Raw genomic sequence first — 19,193 nt, 5'->3', positions numbered from 1 at the left:
CTACAGAGAACGACAATATTCTGAAAATCCAGTTTATTTTTCATGTTGTGGACAGATCCAGTCAGTGTGATCAGTTCTTCTGCATGTGTAATAATTTATCAAAATAAGTTTTCCCACAAGACTCTTTTCCATCAACTCTGAAAATCCTGGTCTGACAACATACCCAAATAAAGCTCTTGAAAATCACCTCTTAAAATTTGGAAGAAAATGTGGCAAGTCTTTGCTGTAACATTTACTGAACTACAAATGGCTAAAGAGCAATTTATGTTTTAAAAGGTGACTAGTACAATAGTTGAGTTCAGGAAATTAATGTTTTAGTGCACTTTGCTCCAGTTTTAGCCAACATGCTACATTGTCCTTTTTTTGCAGGGGGGAGGGGTGAGAGTGGGGGGAGCCGCACAAAGTGGACTTGAGGATTTCCACTGTACGAAAAAGATATGACTCTGCAAGCAAAACAGTGTAAGCTGCCTTTTTTCTTAAGACCTGGACATTTTAAGACAGAAGCTTTGCAAAACATTACACAATTTTTTTATTATTAAATGAGAAAATCTCATTTGTTACATCGTCACATTGCTAGTCAGAGAAATGCTGCAGTGATGAAGAAAGTCAATGTTGGATCAACCAAAGTCCTCATTTCTACAACATTCATTTAACAAAGAAATAATGTTCAACACAGCCCAACACAACATTCTTGGTTTTCTTCATATTGAAGTTCCCCAAAAAAATCATCTTCTAATGGGGTATTTTACTACATAAATTATAGTTCTTCATTTTTACAATTCACCCCAAACTGTATGAGAGATGTATCACACTAAAATTTCTAAAGCTGTTAGGAAATCCTTCACACATCGTCGTCATCTGATGTGTCACTGCTACTTGTCTCTGTGTCATCATTCTCAATAGTGGGTTTGAAAGTGCTGTTTTTCCAGGGTCCAAACTTGAAGTCACAGATCAGGCCATTTTTCAAAATACCATTTTTCCTCAGACCGTTCTTCTGTAACTAAAATGTCAACAAAAATAAATGGAATAAATAAACTATCCTCCAAGAGTTACTACAAATTAAGAATGCTCTAATAATCAAATGTACCCATGAATGCAATAAAGGTAATAAAACTCCATAGATTATGATATCATTTTTGAAAAACTAGTTAGATATAGGTAATTGATCCAACCAATATAACAAAGTATTTCCTATGAATAAATCACTACCTTTGGGAGAACTGCATTTATAACTTACCAAACCACTATTAAAAAAAAATATATATATATATATATGTATATGTATATGTATATGTATATATGTATATGGTGTATAGTACTAGTCTAGTGAAAAGATTTTGGATCCAGACAGGGTATGTGTGAATTCTAAGTCTGTCACTTGTTAAGGAATTAACCTTCCCAAATTTTCATTTCCTTAATGAGAACTGTAATAAGTATCTTCAGGCACTGCCTACAATATAATCAGCAACCATTAAGCTACAGCTGTTATTTTTATTATTCTGACCTAACTAGGCTATTAACATACCCCACAATCCGCTTTACTCATACTCTGCAGAATAACCAGAATACAAAGTACTCCAGTAAGTAATGAGTATTCAAATAAGGTAAGTACAAGGTAACAAAATCAAACAGAGGCCTTTGCTTAACCACAGAGATTAAGATATTGAAAAAAATAATAAGTTATTTCTGAAAATCAGAACTGAAGGGTTAGTATGGTAAGTATGGTATACGTAAGAAAAATGTCTGAGACTCTGGTAAGTTTTATCAAAATGAGAAATACAAATTTCTGTAAGACCAAATCCAGTTATATAATAAGTTAATATTTGGAACTATCTATAGGTATCATAGTCTAGAGGGCTTTTTTAAGTCATAAGGATAGGGTAAGATCCAAACCCAAAGGGCAACTTACATCACAGCTAATTTTGCTACAGACCTTGATAACTAGAAATAACAAGTCTAGAGTCTTATTAGCTCTCAATTTTCCTTTTTCCCTCCCTATTTAGCTACCTCCCTTTACTTTGAACAAATGACCTCACCACCAACTTTACTAAGAAATACAAAAGCCATGTTCTCAGTGTTCTCAGTCTCTGCCGTTCTCAGACACTGTGATGGTTACAAATACGCCTCATCTCTCTCTTAAAGGTACACCTTTCTAATCCCTCAAAGTTCTATCCTTGCTTCACATGATTTATCACCCAGTGCCACCTAATCTTTCCACAGCTTAAAATCAACTGTGGACAATTATGATAAAAACCAAATCTGATCTTTATCTCTGATTTCTCTAAATGCCTGAACCCTCCCCCCACCCAGGGGGTGGGGGTGCGTGGGGGGGGAATACACACGCACACACACACACACGTCTATTTTACATATACATTTATGTAAAATGCATAGAATTACACATATACATACATATGTGTGTGTATATATATATACAGTCTCCTAAAACCAGCTCCTCCTCCTCCATTCCTGTCTATAATAATGATATAATTATCAGTTCATAAGTTGAAATTTCAAAATCCTGCTGATTCTATTTCAGATCTCAGTCTCATCAAGACCACATTTTACTGTCATTTCTCTACTTCAGGCCCTCATTTACCCCTTCCCTAATTATTACAATATATTCCCAACTAACCATCCTGATCCTAGTCTTCACAATTACACTTCCAATATACCTTACACTATACCTGTACTTCCACATGTACAAATGGTTTCACATACCTAAAAATACCTCAAAAGGTTTCCTATAATAAAACACAATCTATACTCCTGACATGGCATACAAAAACCTTAATATGACCACAATGTGTTTTTTCAACCTTATATCACAGTTATAGGCACAGGCTATGAAGTCAGCCAGACTTGGGCTCAACTTCCAACTCCACTAATGATATACACTGTACAGACCTAGAGAAAGTTATCCAACCACTATGAGCCAATTAAGTTGTGTCGCCTACACAGCAGGACTAATGATATTACTGACTTCATACAAATACTACAAAAATGCACTTAGCACAATTACCTAGAGGGCATTAAGAGCTCACATGACGTTACTCACAATTAGGGAGGCCACGTTAATTTATCATTCAAACTAGGGCACTTTTGAGAATGAGTAAACATGTGCCATTAATAAATACAGTGGGATTAACATGCATAAACTGGGACTCTCCAAGGCAAACTAGGACTTAGGCTCACCCTACTTATTACTGTTATCAAGATCTTTCATTAAAATCTTTCTACCCCATGCTCCAGCCACTCTGAACCCCAGCATACCCTGAACTCTTACTTTTGCCTTTGTTCACTCCCTACACCAGGAATGTCATTCCCTCATCTTACCTAACAAAGGCCAATTCAAACCCAACTCAGTTATGCTTTTCCAGATCACTGCAACTGGCGCTTACCTCTAGATTAATTAATTAATGTAAATTCTACGTGGGCAAAAATTTTTGTTTTCCCAGCACTCTAGAATAGGACCTCAAGAAACATTTGATGAATTTGCATGACACTCTCTCTCTCTCTCCTGTCCTCACCTTAAATATTTTGAAAACTGCTATACCACATTCTGCTTTATGTGGGAATCTACCTATCTTCATTAAACTGCAGCACTATGAGGGAGCTCATCTCTATAAACTCTAAAATCTTGGGCATAGTGAACACTTAAATGTTTGCAGAATTTGAGGAGAATAAAACTCAGATTAAACTCAGATTCTCAACTGTTACCAGATACAATATGAATACTTTTATAAACAGCAGCAGGCCCCAATGGTTTTTTAGGCATCTAAATGTCAAATGACATGTCATCATTAACATAAATATACCCATGTCTTTATCTTTAGTTTTTTAAAAAATGGACATTATATTTACAGGCCATTGCTCTCCAACCCACAGTATGCACAAATTTTTTATATCAGTTAATTATTTTATTATCAATAGGGTTTTATCTACCTGCCCCAGTCATAACAGGGTTTTAAAGCCAATTATCTTGGTCAGGCAATATTATGTTTTCCTTGACTACTACCTTATGGTAATGATATTAAGTGGTTTTTCTTGATGCCTTTCTTCAGATTCAAAACAAATCCTTCAAAGAGATACACAAAATGGCAAACCCACACAATGGGCTACTACTCACGAAACATGGGTGAGTTTCAAAAGCATGAAAGCAACCAGATCCAGGACTATAACAATATATGGTTCAATTAGTAAAACACTGTGTAACTTGGGAGATTGGGATTGACATACACACACTACTATATATAAAATAGATAACTAATAATGACCTACTGTATAGCACAGGGAACTCTTCTCAATATTCTGTAATGACCTATATGGGAAAAGAATCTAAAAAAGAGTGGATATATGTGTATGTATAGCTGATTCACTTTGCTGTACAGCAGAAACTAACACAACACTGTAAATCAACTATACTCAAATAAAAATTAATGTAAAAAAAAAGGTATCCAGGAAAAAAAATTGTGGAAAGGCAAAACTATAGGGACAGAAAGCAAATAATCAGTGTCTGCCAGGGGCTGGAGCTGGGAGTGAAAGAACTAAACGCAAAGAGGGACAATGTGGAACTTTTGGGGATCATAGTCATACAGCTATACACATTTGTCAAAACTCACCCAACTGCACACCTAATGTGAATTTCTTGTTTGTAAATTGGACAATATAATAAACATAACAAAAAAAATCCTTCAGAAGTATTACCCATCATTAGCTTGTGAAAAATAACATGGTTCACTAACTTCTGAATAAAAAATTTACATTAACTGGGAAGGAAGAAATATGAAAGTGGAAAAGAAGTAAAATTATCTGTCTACAGACAACATGATCTTATATGTAAAAAACCTAAAAATTCTATTTAAAAACCTGTGAGAACTAACACACGTAGCGAAGTTGCAGGACATAAAACCAATACATAAAATCAGCTGCATTTCTGTAACAATGAACAATCCAAAAAGTAAATTAAGAAAACAATTCTTAAAAAAAGAAAACAATTTTATTTATAATAGCATTAAAAAGAAAAAATACTTATTCTTAATTATAAGGAATAAACTTAACCAAGGAGGTAAAAGACTTCTACACTGACAACTACAAAACACTGCTGAAAGACATTTAAAATACATTAACAAACATCCCATACTCACGGATTAGAAGACTTAGCATTGTTAAGATGCAAATATTACCACAAACAATCTACAGATTCAATGTAATCCCTATCAAATCTCACAGGTATTTTTTTGCGGAAACAGAGAAACCCATCCTAAAACTCTTCTAAAAGCTCAAGGGATTACAGAATAGCCAAAACACTCTTTTGAAAAGAAGAGCAAAGTTGGAAGTTTCATACTTGCTGATTTCAAAACATATTACAGAACTTCCCTGGTGGCACAGTGGTTAAGAATCCGCCTGCCAATGCAGGGGACACGGGTTTGAGCCCTGGTCTGGGAAGATCCCACATGCCGCAGAGCAACTAAGCCCGTGCGCCACAACTGAGCCTGCGCTTTAGAGCCTGCAAGCCACAACTGCTGAACCCACGCACCACAACTACTGAAGCCAGCACACCTAGAGCCCATGCTCCACAACAAAAGAAGCCACCGCAGTGAGAAGCCAGCGTACCCCACCAAAGAGTAGCCCCCTCTAGCCACAACTAGAGAAAGCCCACGTGCAGCAACAAGACCCAATGCAGGCAAAAATAAATAAATTTATTTTTAAAAAAAAAAAGAAAAAGGTCCTGGCTTTCCCAGGGTCCTGAATTTAGCTGAACTCAACACTAAACATAGTCTCCTCCATCCTTTAAAACAAAAAACAAACCCAAAAAAACCATATTACAGAGCTGCAGCAATCCAAACAATGTGGCACTGGCATAAAAACAGAACTGAAGGGACTTCCCTGGTAGCACAGTGGTTGAGAATCTGCCTGCCAATGCAGGGGACACGGGTTCAAGCCCTGGTCAGGAAAGATCCCACATGCCATGGAGCAACTAAACTTGTGCACCGCAACTACTGAGCCTGCACTCTAGAGCCAGTGAGCCACAACTACTGAGCCCATGTGCTGCAACTAATGAAGTCCGCACGCCTAGAACGCGTGCTCCACAAGAGAAGCCACCGCAATGAGAAGCCCGTGCACCACAACGAAGAGTAACCCAGCTCACTGAAACTAGAGAAAGCCTATGTGAAGCAACGAAGACCCAACACAGCCAAAATTAAAAATAAATAAATAAATTTATAGGGAAAAAAAACCCACCACAAAAACAGAACTGAAGACCAATGAATAGCAAGCCCAGAAACAAACCCCTGCATGTACAAATGATTTTTAACAAGGGTGCCAAGACCATTCAATACAGAAAGCACAGTCTTTTTCAACAAATGGTGTTGGGAAAAAAATATGAGAAATGAGAGGGAAGAGAGCACCACTGGTGGGAATGTAAAATGGTGTGGCTACTACAGAAAAACAGTAGGACAGCTTTTCAAAAAGTTAATAATAGATAACCATGTGATGCAGCAATTCTACTTCTGGGTAAATACCTGAAAGAATTAAAAACAGGGACTCTACAGATATCGATAGAGTCTACAGCTATCTATAGACTACCTATCTATCTATAGATATAAAAGCTGCTGTGAACATGGGTGTATAGGTATCTATCTATAGATAGATATAGATAGATACAGATACCTATACACCCATGTTCACAGCAGCATTATTTATAATAGCCAAAGGTGGAAGCAATCCAAGTGTCCATCAATGAATGAATAAACAAAATGTGGTACATACACATATAATGGATTATTGTGTCTTAAAAAAAGGATACCTTAATGCCAAAAAACTGTACACTTAAAAATAGTTGAAATCGTAAATTTTACGTTATGCGTATTTTGCCACAAATTTTTAATTAGGACGATGAAGTCTATTTTATTATGAAGTAAATGTAACTAATTTCCTCAAAGATTTCATTCAAAACATTTAAGAAGTGTTTTGAAGATTATAATATAAATTATAATATCTCCGTATAGAAAATCACTTCTGCATGACCGGAACTATTTTAAAAAACTATAATGGATTTGAAAAAGAAAAATCTCAACTCCCTGACACTCTACTGTACATTTTCTAAGGAATACTCTTTCAAAACGGCAACTATTAAGACATTAAAAAAAAGATGTTCTAGAATATAAAATATTCCTGTGCAAAGGATAAAAAAATGAAGCTACATTTGGCAAAGCTACTGCTGCTACTTCTTATCCCCAAGTCATTTTTTAAATACCTGAAAAGTGACAAATCAGACATATTCTTTACACTAATTCCTAAGCACTGCAGATCCATGGATTTAAAGAAGTCAGCATTGCAGACCTATTTAAAAGAAAGGCAAATCTGACCTACAGTGTGATGTTTAACAAATTCCTAAATAAAACTGTAAAACTTTCTTTCTCCCCACCCCCCCAAAATGCTTAGTTATATGTTGTTCTGATTAAGGAAGGGCAATTTTTAAAGTAAACTTATATGATTCAGCTCTTCTTACCTGTTCACTAATAACCTGGAACTCTCTCATTTCATCCTCAGTTAAGGGAGCACATGTTTCATCATTTTCACTGTCTTCTTGCCAGCCCATCTCCTTTAACAATCTGGAAAGGGGGGAAAGAATAAATTTAATTTAGAACTTAACCCAAGTAAGATAATTCCTTTTACACTGTGAGCAAGAAAACATGATCCATTTTATTGGGTTAGCCAAAAGGTTCGTTCGGTTTTTCTTCTGTAAGATGGCTCTAGTAGCGCTTAGTTGTCTTTAACTTCTTTTGAAACAATTTTGTTAGACTGTATTGTAACAGCTGTCATATTCAACATGCATTTTAAAAAAAGCTTATCAAAATTGGTGAATTTTTGTGTAGCCATTTTCACAGTGAAGATGGAACAAAGAACATGTTTGGCATATTATGCTGTATTATTTCACGAAAGATAAAAACGCAACTGAAAAGCACAAAAAGATTTGTGCAGTGTATGGAGAAGGTGCTGTGACTGATCAAACGTGTCAAAAGAGGTTTGAGAAGTGTCGTACTGGAGATTTCTCGCTGGACGATGCTCCATGGTGAAGTAGACCAGTTGAAGTCAATAGCGATCAAATCGAGACACTGAGAACAATCAACGTTATACCATGCGGGAGATAGCCAACATACTCAAAATATCTAAATCAAGCGCTGGAAATCATTTGCACCAGCGTGGTTATGTTACTCGCTTTGATGTTTGGGTTCCACGTAAGTTAAGCGGAAGAAAAAAAACCCTCTTGACCATATTTCCACATGCGATTCTCTACTTAATAATTAACAACGAAAACATTCCGTCTTTAAAACAAATTGTGACGGGCGATGAAAAGTAGATACCGTACAGCAATGTGTAATGGAAGAGATCGGACAAGCAAAATGAACCACCACCAACCACACCAAACGCCAGTCTTCATCCGAAGAAGGTGATGTTGTGTAGTTGGTGGGATCGGAAGGGCGTCCTCTATTATGAGCTCCTTCCGAAAAACCAAACGATTAATTCCAACAAGTACTGCTCCCAATTAGACCAACTGAAAACGGCACTCGACAAAAAGCATCCAGAATTAGTCAACAGAAAATGCATAATCTTCCATCAGGATAACGTAAGACCACGTGTTTCTTTGCTGACCAGGCAAAAACTGTTACAGCTTGGCTGGGAAGTTCTGATTCATCAGCCATATTCACCAGACATTGCAGCTTCAGATTTCCATTTATTTTGGTCTTTACAAAATTCTCTTAACGGAAAAAACTTCAACTCCCTGGAAGACTATAAAAAGTACCTGTAACAGTTCTTCGCTCAAAAGATTAAAAGTTTTGCGAAGACGGACTCCCCTGGTGGTGCAGTGGTTAAGAATCCGCCTGCCAATGCAGGGGACACGGGTTCGAGCCCTGGTCCGGGGAGATCCCACATGCCGCGGAGCAACTAAGCCGGTGCACCACAACTACTGAGCCCACGTGCCGCAACTACTGAAGCCCGTGCACCTAGAGCCCGTGCTCCGCAACAAGAGAAGCCACCGCAATGAGAAGCCCACGCACCGCAATGAAGAGTAGCCCCCACTCGCCGCAACTAGAGAAAAGCCCGCATGCAGCAACAAAGACCCAATGCAGGCAAAAATTAATTAATTTTAAAAAAGAATAGATAAACAACAAGGTCCTACTGTATAGCACAGGGAACTATATTCAGTATCCTGTAATAAACTGTAATGAAAAAGAATCTGCATCAGTTTGCTGTACACCAAAAACTAACACATTGTAAATCAACTATACTTCAGTTAAAAAAAACAAGATTAACAGGGAATCAACCACTTTCTCTAGTTGGGCAAACAAGAATACTGTAGCCATGCTGCATTTGACTTGACTTAGAGCCTTTAAAGCTTCTGTTTCTTATATGGCCACATATCTTGTACTAGTCTGATTATACTGTTGTTTTTTTAAAAACATCTTTATTGGAGTATAATTGCTTTACATTGTTGTGTTAGCTTCTGCTGTATAACAAAGTGAATCAGCTGTACATATACATATATCTCCAAATCCCCTCCCTCTTGCGTCTCCCTCCCACCCTTCCTATCCCACCCCTCTAGGTGGTCACAAAGCACGGAGCTGGTCTCCCTGTGCTATGCGGTTGCTTCCCACTAGCTATCTATTTCACATTTGGTAGTGTATATATGTCAGTGCCACTCTCTCACTTCGTCCCAGCTTATCCTTCTCCCTCCCTATGTCCTCAAATCAATCCTCTACGTCTTTGTCTTTATTCCTGTCCTGCCCCTATGTTCTTCAGAACCATATTTTTTTAAGATTCCATAATTACATCCCTTAAACATACTCCTTTTTACACCTAACTCATCTTTTAAATTGAACCTGTCACATATTGGCTACTTTGTAGCCTTTACACATTTTCAAACAATCTCATAAAAGTGCTCAGAGACTGGAAAGAAAATGTAACACTATACCCATATTTTACAGATGAAGAACCAGGATCTCTTAAGTAAAAACAATTTGCCTACTTGACAGCAAACAAAGAAGCAGAATTCTGGTTTTTTGCCTCCTAAGTTAGTATACATTGCACCAAACTCTGCTGCCTCTGAACTAAAATGTCGTAGTCACCATCACTGTTAATTACTATTTCTCACATTTCTTTTAATCATTTAATGCTTTGTCTTCACTGTAACCTATGGCCTCCCTGTGGAATGGCACTTCCATTCTCAATGCCACCCAGTCCAGAGTCTACAGATCTAGGCTGGTAAAAACAATCTCACACCTTTCACTAGATCCTTACTTTTACTTGTTTCACTTTTAAAAACTGAATCATAACTAAATAATAATGCAGATGGAACAAATTATTTCAAATTTTATGAAAAACAAGTATTCCTAACTGTCCATTCTCTCCTCTTTCCACTTCCCTCCAAGGGCTGTAACTGTTAACTGTTTCTAGAATAGCTTTCAAAACAAAAACTCTGTATTTCCCTATTCCCCACAATTAGGAATACACCACAACAGTGATCTGCACTTTGCCTTTTCATTAGCATTTCTTCCCATTCTCTTTCAAATTATTACCAAATCACCCTGATACCATTTTCACAATTACCACCCTCCACTAAATATTTTCAATGGCTTCCCACTTCCTAAAGAACAAACTCCTTAACCTTAACACCATGACCACAAATTCAAATTCCTTACATTAGAAAAAGGACAGGACTAGAAGTGGAAGACTGGGTCACAAATCCTACTCTCCACAAACCAGGTATAAGACACAGGCTAATTTGTTCACTTCCCTGAGCTATTTCTTCATCTGAAGCATTGAAAGAGCTTGAATAGATCTCTAAGGCCCTGCCTTTTCAATTTATCTCTAATTCCATTAAGGACTCCACACTCCTGTCAAGATATTCTATTCACTAACCCTAAAACAAACTAGGTATGTGTTCAACTCTAAATATCCTTTCATGCCCCTTTTTATTCCAAAATGACTAGCCAGTACCCTTGCCCGTACTGTCTCACCCTTTAAGATTTAATTTAGGTCCCAATTAAAACTCTGACTGGTACTCAAACCATAATGCTATCTACCCCAAAACTCCCTTGAATTTCTCTGGCACTCATTTCTATTAATTCATTTGGTGCTTAGACAAGGTAACAACTACCCCTCTGATGTTGAAGCTATCCTCAATACCTTGACGACATACTGAAACTTGATAATAACAGTAATATATGTGCCTATTTCATATATTTTTTAACAAAAAAACTGTCATCCTTGAGAACTGTATCACTGATGGCTAAGTTGTTAAATCAAGCAATATGAGTACTTAAATGTGTATGTAACTTAAGAATCAAAGTTTACAGGGAGTTCACTGGTAGCCTAATGGTTAGGATTCAGGCTTTCACTACTGTGGCCCAGGTTCGATCCCTGGTTTGGGAACTGAGATTCCGCAATCAAAAAAAAAAAAAAAAAAAAAAATTACAGAAAATTTGAAGCCATGTAAAAGAAATATCACTCAATTTTCAGAGAAACACATGCTATACACCATGGATGAACCTTGATAAAGTATTACTGAAGGCAGACTGGTGGTTACCTAAGGACAGAGAGTAACAATGAGGAGTAACTGTAAATGAGCACAGGGTTTCTTTTTGGAGTGAAAGAAATGTTCTAAAATTAGACTGTGGTGACAGTTACACAAATACACCAAAAATTAGTGAATTGAGTAAAAAATTTATAGTATATAAATTATATCTCAATGAAGCTGTTAAAAAATAAATCAACTTTCTATAATAAAATCAAAATTCTGGGTAGAGACAAACGCAAAAACACTAACCTGTGTTCTGCTTCAAGTGAACTAGAAAGAACATCAGTTTGTGGGAAGGTTGAAGACCGAATGATCTGTTGGGAAATTACCGAGGCATTGCCATTCTCTTGTGGAATTTCATTTTCATCAAAGTTTCGGTTTATATCCCTTTCTTGGTGAGTACTATTGCTGTTATGCAAATTAAATGAGTCGTCATCCTGATTTTTGAAGGGTTAAAAAAAATGAGTTAGAGAACAGAATTGTTAAAAAAAAAACTTTAATAGATCCTGGTTAGATTTCCATTGATAAAACAACTGTAATGATTATATAATCATTTAGGAGACAGTTTCATAAGATGTAAAACTAAGTTGTGAAGGGCACCAACAGCTTTCTGACTCTATGTATTCACATCTATTCAATAAAGAAAAAACTAACAGGATAAATAAAGGTAGGCAAGATGGGGAAAACACGAACATGAACAGGAATTTTTTTAATTTCATTTTTGCTCAGGAACTACAGAGTAAGAAAAATCTATTTTAGAAATGAATTCATTATTTATGCAAATAGCTAGCTAGCCTTGCTTTCAGAAATATGAAAATATTCAAAGGTCCTAAATAAATAATATTGGCCCACCTATTCCAATGACATGCTAATGTCAAACCAAGAATTACACTGCAAGTTCAATTACCTTTTCTGAGCCCGCATGGCTTTCATCTTCATGTTCCTCTTCTACTCTGTCCCTTTTCAATGCTTTCAAAAATTCACTCTTCTTATCAGTGCGCATACGTGTCAGTTTGGTTAGACGAGGCTGCTGATTAAGTTTGTCAACAGGTGAAGAGGAATTTGAGCGATTACACTAAGAAAAAAAATCAAAAATGTTGATAAATGTAGACAGAGAACTAATATCAATATAAAGTTTACAACTACCATAACTTTCTATTTCACCTTCTTCCCAATACAAAATTGATTTTAAATTCTATTTTAAACTCTGTTTTCCACTATGACTGCCATTTTTATCTATCCTACTAAATGAGTAAACATAAAAATTTTACAAAACAATTAAGGTCTGATAATACCAAGAACTATGATTCTAAATTAGGACTTTAAATACTATTTTATAAAATGAATCCTGAAACTGCTTAAACATTTCTATAATTCAAAAAAAAAAGCAGTTTTTAAAATTGTGTTCCACAGAGTTCTAAGGTTCTAAGGTTCGTAACAGCTTCCCATACGTATTATAATTCTTTACACACAGGTACACATTGAGTTTATCAGATAGTGTTTTACGAGGGAAAACTTTTGTGGAAGAGCAGGAGGGGACAGTAACAGAACATGTACTGGAGTCCATTTTGACAGTGGAGTACAAAAGAAAAGAGAATGTTAGAATTCTGTGTCACAGGTATTTTAAGCCATGGGAATAAACCAAAATGCTTAACTGTTGGCAATAACGTCTACAGAATTTAAGCCACAACCGACCAGCTGAGAATGCTTGTCCTTCCATCAGAGTTCTAAAATTCTATGATTGAGAACTAGTATATGAGGGGTTATAATGTTCCACTATAGTACCCAGACCAATCTCAGTTATAACAATACAGTCACAAGTGTCTTTTGACCCTGAACTGGGCAGGGAAGTCCCTGATCTAGAAGTTTCAGAAAGCTGGCCAAATGAGAAAGAAACACGTAAGCTACTTCAAGGTCAGTAAAATAATAATATGCACCTTTCCCTCTTCTTCCTCCTCTCTGCCCTCTCTTAGTATCCATCATCCCCAAAAGAAGATTATATAATAAAAATCCTTATTTTTAGTCAAGGTTCAATCAGACAGCATAGCATAACTCTGTGTCAAAAATCAAAATACCCGTTTTCATAATTCTTCTCTTAAAAATTACTCTTTCTGGTTGATAAGTATATGGGTGTTTCACTGTATGATTTTCTCTACATTTTAGGACATTTGGAAATTTTGTTAGAAATTTTAAAAATTATCCCTACTTAAACTGCAAAAAAAGTTAGCAAACGGAGGGAAGTATCTGAATCAAGTTTTCTGAAAGAACTAAAATATCTCATTTTAATGCATTCATTTAATGCATCTATGCCTTTTGTTCACTGTTAATTAAATTACCATGATTAAGACACATTTCGCTCCTCGGGAGTAATTTTTTTTTTTTTTTTTTTGCGGTACTCGGGCCTCTCACTGTTGTGGCCTCTCCCGTTGCGGAGCACAGGCTCTGGATGCGCAGGCCCAGCGGCCATGGCTCACGGGCCCAGGCGCTCCGCAGCATGTGGGATCTTCCCGGACCGGGGCACGAACCCGTGTCCCCTGCATCGGCAGGTGGACTCTCAACCACTGCGCCACCCGGGAAGCCCGACTCAGGAGTAATTTTAAATGCCATACCTCTTTCACTGAAGTTGTTGATGGACTAAAATTCTTGGCAGTTGATTTAAAAGTATTAAAGTTTCCAACACCATATGTAGACTCATGAGGGAAAGAAGTCCCAACTTTATTTTCTTTAGTTTGGCTTTTCCACTGTGTAGGCTAAAGAAAAACACACAAACGTTAATGTGTATCTAAAACAGAGTATATAGAAGAGAGAGAAAACAAACTGAACACATAAAGATGACTAAATGTGGCTCATAAAAACAATTATTTTTGTATTATACCTTAATCATTTCTACATGGTTCTCTTCCATCTTTTTTTACAAATAAAATCAAAACCTGGTATTCAGATAAAACATCTAACTACATTGCTGTTTTTTCAAAGTTTTATAAACCTTAAGTTAGGTTTCTTTTGCCTAATACCAAGAAAACACAAGTGAGTTTTCTTGGTTTCAAAAAACCTAAAACTGAACACGAAGGACAGAGCATTTTATACATTATTATTAAGTAAATATATCACAGATACATCTTGCAAAACAAGTATTTATAGATTTCATTTACTACTGACTACTAAAATAATAAAACATACATGGACAAACACACAAGCCACTTACAAGACAATTAAAATCAATGACACACAGTGGGCCAACGACGCTTTCCACTTAGAAATCAGCAGCCCACCAATACCCCCCCACTTCAACGTGAAATTTTTTTTGTCAAAGTAATTCAATTGATAATCAACTTAAAACTTGCACGTTTAACAACTTAGAACTTACTTTTGTAGGTGGAGCAGCAGGTTTAGGGACTAAGCCTTTATAAACACTTGTACCAGTCCCATTCTTAACTGGCTGTGACTGAAGATTTCCTACTACTGGGAATCCAGATAGCTGTAAGTCTTTTGTATTACCTTTCTTAATGACCAGCATCCTTTGAGTTCTAGATTTAGGATTCGGGGGATATTCTGCATAAATAAAGCACGAGCAATAGTTACACAGTTTAAATTTTAGCATAAAATTAAACTACCAAAAGAATCGTATATTCCAAACTTGATTATATTTAAAAGTTACAGCTGCTTCCTGACAAATAATTATGAACTATATTCCTGCTTGAGAAATAAAGCTAAAACAATCAAACAAATCATAGCAAGAATTGAGCAATGTCAAGTAACAAAGATGAATTCAGCTAGTTTCCTAGAATGGGTAACTATGACCCAGCCAAAATTAACTACATTCTAGCATACTTTTCATTATTTTTTTTAAATTACAAATTTCATCCTAATGGCTCTTAAGACTTGAAATATAAAATATATTTTCCTCTTCTCCATTTTGAAAAGAGAATTTTCCTAATTCCTTCATTCTTTTTATCTCACTCATGAAGTTATTACTAATTAGAAAGAAACTACAGTCCCTCTATTTCTAAATTCCTACTTAAGTTATGACTAATGAAAAGGGGAATTGTTTTCATAATACCAATTCATTCAAATATTTACTGGCCATCCAAACTACACAGAAGGCAATGTGTAAGTCACAGGGGATCCAACTCAGTCCTGGCTTCTGAAGATAGTACTAGAAATAATATTTGCTAACTGAAAGCTTTTCTCAGTACACCCACAGTTGCTAAAATATGAAAAATTACTCCTAGAGTTTAATCAGTCAATGTGTAATCAAACAGATGTTACAGTGAGCATATTCACAATTATGGCAGAGACCTATGTCTTTCTTCCCTTAGAAAAACTCTGAAAGCATCAGTTTCACAGTTGGAGAGTTTAGAAGAAAAGAATTAAAGAAAGAAATCGCAGAAAAACTAAATTAAAATTAGCTTAAGATACGACTCTGTGAGATGGTGAGTAGCACAGATATATATGATGATGCCCTGTGTCAAACAAACCAAACTTCCTACTGCATTATCTCAAAAACTAAACTAAACAAGGACTCCTAGGGACATGGAGGGACTCTCGAAGTCCATCTGGAACTTCGAACTCTTCAAACTATCGACCTTATATGGTATGTCATTTACTGTAATGCTAAAGGATTAAAGAACAAGGACCTGGCAATTCCTTGGCCGTCCAGTGGTTAGGACTCAGCGCTTTCACTGCCAGGGCCCAAGTTCAATCCCTGGTTAGGGAACTAAGATACCGCAAGCCGTGTGGTACGGCCAAAAAAACCAAACAAACCAACACAACAAGAACCTAAAGCAAAGTGAGAAAAGATTCATCTTTCTGAAAGTTAAACACTGAATGTTCATCTACTAGGGCAAACATTCCAACTGCTCAGCTGCCTACAAAGGCCCAAGATATTAAGGCTAAGAAAGATATTTTCAGGCACATAAGGACACAAATTACATCACCAATATATAGTTTTTCTGAAAAACAAAATGAAGTCAAAATGAAAATGAAGAATAATGATCTCAAACAGAGGCCAATGAAGAACGCTAGAAATAGTGCTAAACAGTTTAAGTTACAGTTACTTCTGGTAAACAGATGGTTACAGCATAACTAAAATTCTTGAAATTAGCAATTATTTAAATTAAAATATAAGATAAAATCTTAACAGTCTGGTACTCAAAATCTAAATTAAATGAAGCTCAGGAATCTGAAGAATGACTGACTGATGCTGGGAAATGCAAAAGGTAGTAAGAGCCTGCAAGGTCTGATCTCAGAGGAATTCAAGTATTAAAGCAGGGGATGTTTCTTTCAGTACAGCACAATTAAGTAAGTTCAAACATGACTGATGAAGACTTCTATTCCAGTATTACAAACTAAGCACACAAGTTTATCTTCTTTCTCTTCTAGATCCTTATGTTAGAATTACTATAAGGGAGGAAAACAAATACAACAGTAAAGAAGAGGAGAAGGGGACTTCCCTGGTGGCGCAGTGGTTAAGAAGCCACCTGCCAATGCAGGGGACACAGGTTCGATCCCTGTTCCGGGAAGATCCCACATGCCTCGGAGCAACTAAGCCCATGTGCTGCAACTACTGAAGCCCACACGCCTAGAGCCCATGCTCTGCAACAAGAGAAGCCACCACAATGAGAAGCCCGTGCACCGCAACGAAGAGTAGCCCCCGCTCGCCGCAACTAGAGAAAGCCCATGCACAGCAACGAAGACCCAACGCAACCAAAAATAAATAAATAAACTTATTTAAAAAAGAAGAAAGAACAGGAGAAGGTTCATCAGCAATGGATGACCTCAACACATATTTCCAGAGAGTGAAGTAAAGGAAAAAACTTCAGCTTAGAGTGTGTGCACAAAGGAACCCAACAGCTGAGGAGGGGACTAATCTGCCCTGTAGAATCCTAGATTGTAGAACTGGGACTTGGAAGTGCCATATAAGGCAGAAGACAGAAATGAAATCTTTTCAGACAAAAATCAATCTCAATCACCAAGAAAAGATCTTTACTAAAGTAAATCCTAAACAACGTATTGATACTTTAGGCAGAAGTAAAATGATCCCACACTGAAGGCAGAAGGTACAAGAAGAAAAAAAATATTTTTATATGTAAATCATCATTGATCAAAACCAGAAGAGGAGAACAGATAAGCAAGCAGGCATTGTTTAAGCCTCAATATAATTCCTGACTACAAAGTTCACCTTTCCTAAAACAGGTTTTCTAGACACCTAAGAGCAAGAAATATTCTTACAGTTTCCTCAAAGAGGTCTTCAGGGCAAAGAATGAGAGAAAATCCTATAAAGAAGAAGGGTGAAGCTGAAGAAATCAGTCATAGAAGAGAGGTAGTAAAGTAAAAGATGATAAATGTACCTGAAAGATGATGATAGGGATTGGGAGGAAAGAGAAGCAGACATAGTGCTGATGTACTTACAAAGTATTCACAGTCAAATAGTACAGAGGTTAAGACCATGTGTTTTTGTGCCAGATTTACAGAATTTTAATACTTGCTCTAACCTCACTAGTTAATCTCTCATCTGTAAAATGAAAAAGAGTTCCTGTCTCAGAGTTGCAGTAAAATGTTTTCTTTAAACCAAATACTAGAAAAAATGTCCAGAAGTCATATACAATCTCTACTGTAATAGGTTTCCAATTGTATTTCAAATTAAAGGTGTCCTTTTTCAAGAATTTTAAACCTAAAATTGAAACCTAAAATCCACGAGAGTATGGAAGATGAGAAAAATTATAAAAGAAATAAACACCTTTAATAAAGACTAACCTATATCCTATATAACTATGCTGAACATACTACATAAACCTGCATGTTTAAGAACAAGCAAAGTGTTCTTAGTCTAATGGGCCAGATGGCGGCCACCAGCAGTGGTGTTCACGCCGTAGAGTGTTCCCAAGTGTGTGTGCCACCAGTGTGTCTATGTCCCCAGGGTAAGCTGCAGCCTCTCCAGAGAGACTCTCCAAGACCAGCAGCTGCTGGTTATTGAAGTGCTGGTATCATGAGACTGACTGACCAAAATCGAGGACTTGGACTCCTGAGACCCTGCTTTTGATCGGGAGACACCCTGAGAGCCTGAATTAATAAGAATGTGTTAAATATCAATACAAGAACAAACAAGCCAAGAAGAATGAATGGGGGCAGAGGGAGGAGGGGAGGAAGGAGGGGAGGGAGGGAAAGCTAGTTCTTGATAGTAATTATCACATATAAGTAATGGAAAAGGTGATGGCAGCACTAGTAACTTAAATTTGCCTCATTTATATTACTTATAAACTGGCTCATCTATTCATAGATTATCTCTACAAATTCTCCTCACATAAACCTTCTGAGTTAAAGTGTTGAATCTGTTGGATTCAAACAGTATCCAACGACGACTCCTACACTTTCTCCATTTACTTTATCAACTGGTAAACTACATGAAAAAGACCCAAATTGTTCATTTTTTTAAAGAGAAAATTTATGTATTGATGAAAGACTTTAACACTTATAAACAAGAATTAGAAAGTAAGTGACTTTGGTGACTTCCTTCTATAAGTCATATGTGCTTATTATCAAGCTCATATAAACAGTTACTCTTATTCAAATTGCCTTCAAAATATCTAAAGGCAAATGTTTTGGATTT

General features: G+C 36.5%; 1 protein-coding gene across 4 annotated transcripts in view; it reads right to left on the bottom strand.

The window, feature by feature from the left end:
* Positions 1 to 505: 505 nt before the first annotated feature.
* Positions 506 to 19,193, bottom strand: part of GPBP1 (GC-rich promoter binding protein 1) — a 71,347-nt gene continuing 52,659 nt past the window's right edge. For all 4 annotated transcript variants that reach the window (XM_060142970.1, XM_060142972.1, XM_060142971.1 and 1 more), the window contains 6 exons: positions 14,952 to 15,136; positions 14,194 to 14,334; positions 12,492 to 12,659; positions 11,834 to 12,021; positions 7,514 to 7,616; positions 506 to 1,000 (listed from right to left, as the gene is read on the bottom strand). In XM_060142970.1, the coding sequence (XP_059998953.1) occupies positions 842 to 1,000; positions 7,514 to 7,616; positions 11,834 to 12,021; positions 12,492 to 12,659; positions 14,194 to 14,334; positions 14,952 to 15,136 (944 nt within the window). In that variant the 3' untranslated portion in view covers positions 506 to 841. The remainder of the gene's footprint in view (positions 1,001 to 7,513; positions 7,617 to 11,833; positions 12,022 to 12,491; positions 12,660 to 14,193; positions 14,335 to 14,951; positions 15,137 to 19,193) is intronic.

Source organism: Lagenorhynchus albirostris, chromosome 3 (genome assembly GCF_949774975.1).
Source record: "Lagenorhynchus albirostris chromosome 3, mLagAlb1.1, whole genome shotgun sequence".
NCBI classification, from domain to species: domain Eukaryota; kingdom Metazoa; phylum Chordata; class Mammalia; order Artiodactyla; family Delphinidae; genus Lagenorhynchus; species Lagenorhynchus albirostris.
The sequence above is the reverse complement of the archived record's forward strand: the minus strand, read 5'-3'. Positions and strand labels throughout refer to the sequence as shown.